The sequence below is a fragment of the Mauremys reevesii genome, linkage group 1 (genome assembly GCF_016161935.1).
Source record: "Mauremys reevesii isolate NIE-2019 linkage group 1, ASM1616193v1, whole genome shotgun sequence".
Taxonomy (NCBI): Eukaryota; Metazoa; Chordata; order Testudines; family Geoemydidae; genus Mauremys; species Mauremys reevesii.
The window spans coordinates 2,518,115-2,524,226 of NC_052623.1; the positions used below are offsets into that span (position 1 = coordinate 2,518,115).

The 6,112-nt window shown below is 46.1% G+C and overlaps 1 protein-coding gene across 1 annotated transcript; it reads left to right on the forward strand.

Annotated features, from left to right (window-relative positions):
• Nucleotides 1-3,084: 3,084 nt before the first annotated feature.
• LOC120395376 (olfactory receptor 52R1-like) lies at nt 3,085-4,032 on the forward strand. The gene has a single exon (XM_039519732.1). It carries the CDS (start codon nt 3,085-3,087, stop codon nt 4,030-4,032), a length of 948 nt encoding a protein of 315 aa, XP_039375666.1.
• Nucleotides 4,033-6,112: the final 2,080 nt, after the last annotated feature.

Below are 6,112 nucleotides of genomic sequence, written 5' to 3' on the forward strand. Positions count from 1 at the left end.
GGAATGCACAGAGCTATATTATAAACAGTGCACACCCCTGTGTCAGCTCTCAGCGTGGGTTCTTGCTGCAGATGCTGGCGTGAAAGAGGTGTTGGAAACAGCTATGTGAAGGGGATTCCCAGGGAAGACGCTTCTGTCTCAGGATTCACAGGTACCCACCTCTTGCTGAGGAGCTCTCCTGGTCGACAACCCAGTGCAATGTGGGTGTAATAACATTTATCACAGAACTGTCCTGTATTTGCCTCTTTTTTTGGCTCTGCTGCTGCCTGATTGCCTATTTGTGATTCCGAATGAGATGTGTGGTTGATTGGTCAGTTCGTAGCTCTGGTGTTCGTAACTCCAAGGTTTTACTATAGATACTGTTTAACATCATCCTTGACTGCTAATGGACTGGAAAGTGTTTTGTCACCTTAGGTGACATGAGTACCTCGTACTGCTTCTTTCCATATGCAGAAAAAAATATTTCTTGAACACATCTTTTTCTGAAATATTATAAAGTTTCTCTTTCTCTTTTTATTGGCCTGATAGGGATCAATGCCCCCTCCCCCCGCCCCATTGCTGCTTGGCATAATTTGTAGGCCTTAACCCCTTGGCCTACTAGCATATATGAGCAATAGGTTTAATACTTCTGCAAAATATGTTTGTCTGCATAAAGGGCACCAGGGAGTAAAAGCAGAAAAGAGGAACCAAGCGGCCCTAAGATGCCCAGCTGTAATATGCAGAGTCTAGCAAGAGCTTTTGCAGAAGTAACCGCAAGCAGGGGTCCAAAGATAGGCAGACCATCAACGAAACTCCTAAAGTACAATAACAGGAAAAACCAAGTATGGAAAAGTACTGAGCTAGCTTGCTTAATTTGCCATTGATAATCCCAAATAAGGGAATCGAAGTAAGTATTAATTTGCGGTTTTAGCCTTTATAAGCTTGGTGAAATCTGTTAAAGACAGGGCAGTTAACCCCTTGCATGGGGCCATGCTGACCCTCCTTGCATGCATGCTTGTATAACAATAAAGGTGCCTCAGGCTGTCTGATCTAAAATCAACCGTGTGGTTACTTTTTCCACAACAGGCCTAAAACTTTTCTAGGATTTCTTTTGTTCTTAATATACCTAGGAAACTCTTTTGTGTTATTCTTAGCTGTGCCAAGCATAGAGTTTTCCCTGATAATTTTAACATTCTTTATCCATTTTCATAGCTTCCAATTCATATTATTTGCTATTTATTTACCCTTTTTCCCATTTGTTATAAATTGTTTCCACTCCCCCCAGCTGGTGCCTTCACTTTGCCACCAAACTGGGTTTTTGTCCAAAATTCTCTACTCTATTGATTGTGGAATTGTGGCTTTTTAGCTATCGAATAATCTCCTCTTGAAGAACTTCCAATTTTCATTCCCATTTTTCTGTCTATTTTTTTCCTCCCAGTCAGTTTTGCTGATAATTTGCCTTAGCTTTGGGAAATTAGTCTCTTTGAAGCATTATGTGTCTATCTTATTCCAGGTTGGGAACTCTTCTCTATTTGTCCATTTGAATGCAATCAGTTCCAGTCTTTATTTTATTCTCCTCTGTCATATCCCCCTTATTTATCTCTTCTCTAAACAGTCCCAGACTTTTCAGTCTGTCTGACTATGGCAGCCTCCCAAATTCTTAGTTTGTCTCAGAAATCTCCTTTCTATCTGCTGTATCCTTTAGAGAGACTGAGTGACCAAAACTGAGCGCATGTCCAGAGCAGGTTCCTCTACATCCCATTCCTTAGGCATCCGAACATTGTCTTTTTTTGTCCACTGCTGTGAATGAGCTGATGTTTCCATTGTGTTGCTATTAATGATGTCTGGGTCTTTTCCCTGAAGTCTGTTGTAGTTGGGATATTTCCCCCGGTGCATATCTTGGCAAATGTTTGGCTGTTTTCCACTCTCAGATTCTGAGCTATCAGGTGAATGGGGAACTGTTAGTATATAGGCTTGTTTTTCAGCCTGAGATAGAACTTTGCTTTGACGTTTTGATTTTCTTATATCTTATACTAATATGTGTGAAGAACAATGAACAAAGAGACTGTGTGTTGCATTTCCCACAACCAGATGGGGCTTTTTGTACAATGGGAAAAGATAAGGGATACAGCTAACATGTTACTGGGCACAGTGGGATACAATATACGAGCACACAGATAAAGACTCCTCAACTCCTTATTTCAAAGCAAGGTCAAGCAAGCAGTTAGGAGGTGCAAGGAGGGTGTGGGGCAGGCATAAAACACCCTAGAAGCTGAAGAAAGGCCTGGCCTTGTCCAGAACACAATCTCACTCCTCACCCTCCCATAGGAAACAAAAGGGGTGGGACGAAGACATCAGCTCACGACCCTCGAAAACAGAACATGACCATAAGTTGTAAGAGGTGTGACTAGGGGCGTGCACTGCAGGTATATTTGGGCCTGCTAAGGAGGAGGAGGTGGGGACAGGGAAATAGGAAGAGGGAATGTGGACTAGGGAAGTGGGGTCAGAGCTGGGAACTGAACACTGGGAAACAGACGCTGCCGGTGTGTCGCGCTCTGGATACGCTAGCTTGGAACTAACCCCAATAAGCACTGGATTGCCTACACTTCGGCTTGCACTTCGGAATGCGGGTCTTCTGCTTTCTGTCTGTGTAACAAGAACCAGGGAAGAAGGTGACAGGAAAGCCTTGTAACAGGAACAGGGAACATGGACTCTGTAGCCTTGGTTTCTTTGCATTAAGGAACAATGAGGGATAACCAGTATTCACACTCGTGTTTCCTGATGGTGCCTATTAATGTTTTACACAGGTTTTTGATGCATGGAGCACCATAAAATATGGAATTGGCATTAGTAGGGTCAGTTGAACATAGTTCATTTCTCTCAATAACATTTTTCAGTGTGTGAAGAGCGACCAATCTGCTTCACCCATGAGAACAGCCTCCAGTAGTGTGTGCAGTGTCTCATATTCATATTGTCTCTCCATCCAGGCATTTGTACTGCGACCATCACCCTAGACACTGGGCAGATACATGAAGTCAGGGGATCATACAGTACATGCACTAGACACTATTCTGCCTCAGAGTTGGACACCTTCTCCCCTACTCCATGTCAGATTCCAACAAAACCGACTTCACCAACCCCTCCACCTTCATCCTGCTGGGCATTCCTGGCCTGGAGGCAGCCCACGTCTGGATCTCCATCGCCTTCTGTACCATGTACATCATAGCCATCTTGGGGAACTTCACCATCCTGTTCATCGTGAGGACGGAGCCGAGCCTCCATGGGCCCATGTACTATTTCCTCTGCATGCTGGCCATCAGTGACCTGGTCCTGACTACATCTACCCTCCCCAAACTGCTGATCATCTTCTGGTTTAATTCAAGGGAGATAGAATTCAGTGCCTGCCTTACCCAGCTCTTCTTTGTTCACTGCTTCTCAGGGATTGAGTCTGGGATCTTCGTGGCCATGGCTTTGGATCGCTACGTGGCCATCTGTGATCCCCTGAGACATTCCACCATCCTGACAAATCTCATGGTGGCCAAGATCGGCCTGGCCGTGGTGCTGCGCAGTGTCATACTCGCATTGCCCTATCCCTTCCTGGCGAGGCGGTGGCCATATTGCAGAACCAACATCATCCCCCACACGCACTGTGAGCATATGCCCGTGGTCAAGCTGGCCTGCGCCGACACCCGCATCAGTAATTACTACGGCCTCTTTGCACTATCCTTTAGGGTTGGTCTGGATTTGTTTTTTATCACTGTGTCCTATATCCAGATCCTCAGGGCCATCTTCAGCCTCCCCACAAAGGACGCCCGGCTCAAGACTTTTGGGACCTGCAGCTCCCACCTCTGTGCCATCTCAGCCTTCTACATCCCAGGTCTCTTCTCCTCTCTTTCATACAGGTTTGGGCACAATGTGCCCCTGCATTTCCACATTCTCCTTGCCAACGTGTACTTATTGTTGCCCCCCATGTTAAACCCCATCATCTATGGGGTGAGGACCAAACAGATCCGGGACAGGCTGCTCCGGCTCTTTACTCATAAAGGGACCTAAAGTTTTCTCCTGGTTCTCTGGCTCTCAGACCGAGCTCTGTACAGAGCTGGCTGGTGACATGGTGCTGGGACCCCTTCCCTCAATCACTGACTGGACAGTCAAAGAGACATTAAATCCTTTCCTGACCGTACTGTGCTGTGTCAGTGTGACAAGCTGAGGAATCGGTCTGTGTACAACTCATTAACTTATAGGGTTTCCACCTTTCTAATTGTAATTCTAATTGTAACTGGACACCTGAGGACCTTCACCCTGCCCTGCCTCTTTCCCCAAGGCTCCACCCCACTCTGCATCTTCCCTCAAGGTCCCTCCCACTTCTCTGTCATTTCTCCCAAGGCCCTGCCCCTGTCATTCACTCCTCCCCTCCCCCCCGCGACACTCTCTGGATTATCTTTCACGGGTCCCTCCTAGGGTGCAACCTGGAACTGGGGTACAGCTGACCCCTCTGTCTTGACAATCTCGGATCCCTCTTGCACTGGGACATTGTGACAAGCTGCAGAGCACTCCAAGATTACACTCACACTGACATCCACAGGCAGAGACCCCACCCAGCTGTGTCCATGAATGCTCTTTCCAGCCACTGCATGAATCCACAATAGAGAGGCTACAGCCAAAATACTCCCAGCTCCCCAGCCTAAAACCCCAGAGCTCTACTGTCCTGCCATGGTCAAAACCCGACCCAGTCTGCCACTTCCACAATGGAAAGTGGATGTGCACCAACTCTTGTTCATGAGCTGAGATTTTTCCCCTTTGGACTTTAAACAACACATAGTGATTTAGGTAAAATATAAAATAGGCCAATTAACTATGTAAAGTTAGATTTTAAGTGATTATAAGTGATAGCAAACAGATCAAAGTAGATTACCATAAGAAATAAAACGAAACCACAATCTAAGGCTACTGTGCTAGTTAGTATTTGAATCAAGCAGGGTCTCACCCAGTTAGATAGTAACCAGCAGGTTTGCCTTTTCAGGCAGGCTTCCTTCTTTCCTGCCTCAGATCAGCACCTCCCCCAGTTCAGTCTTTTCCCTCCGGTACTTTCAGGTGTGTTGTTGTAGGGAGAACGAGGGTCCCATCATTATGTTATTTTCCCCTGTAGAGAGGTTAGCTGGGGCTTGTGTCTTTCCGGGGTGGTGGTGAACCACACCGCTTCACTACACCCCCTTTTATATCTTCTTCCAACTTTCTGGAAAGCCCTTTTGCTGTGACCTGTATCAAACAGCTCTGACTGTGTAGTGCAGTAGTTTTCAAACTTTTGTAATGGTGACCCCTTTCACATAACAATCCTCTGAGTGTGACCCCCTTAGAAATTAAAAACACGTTTGTATATAATTAACACCATTGTAAAGGCTGGAGGGAAAGTGGGATTTGGGGTTGTCAGGGTTCCCCCCACTCTGAACTCTGGGGTACAGATGTGGGGACCTGCATGAAAGACCCTCTGAGCTTATATTCTACCAGCTTAGGTTAAAAACTTCCCCAAGGCACAAATTCCTCAATGAGCTCAATTGCTTCACGAGAAGGTTATGGAGTGATGTGATTGCATTTATTCAGGACTTATAACAGAGAATAGAAACTTGGTAACAGCGGGATCATAAAGCTAGCAAGCAAAGGTCTAACAAGAGTACGTGGCTGGGGATTGAAGGCAGACAGATTGAGACTAGAGACAAAGTGGACATTTTTTAGACTGAGGGTAATTGACCATTGGAACAATTTAGCAAGGACCAGGTTGTGTCTCCATCACTGGCCATGTTTCAATCAAGATGGGATGTTTTTCTCAAAGATCTGCTCGAGTTCAAACAAGAATTTATCCAGGGCAGTCCTACAGCCTGTGCAATGCAGGAGGTCAGAGCAGAAGATCACCATCGTCCCTCCTGGCCATAAAATCTACAAATCTCTCTAGAGTCCCCTGCAAGGATAATATTTGTGTGGGCCTCAGTCTGGGTCCTTGTCACAGCCTGGGTGCCACATTTCAGGTCTGGGCAGGGTGAAGGGAACACAGGAAATTCAAAGCTCAATGGTGCTTCCTACTCAATGCTGCTGCTAGGAAACGAACCGACTCCCTGTGATTCTTTGTGCACCCCTA

Excerpts from the sequence above, each read along its gene's own strand:
- LOC120395376 (XM_039519732.1), top strand. The coding sequence starts at position 3,085 with ATGTCAGATTCCAACAAAACCGACTTCACCAACCCCTCCACCTTCATC.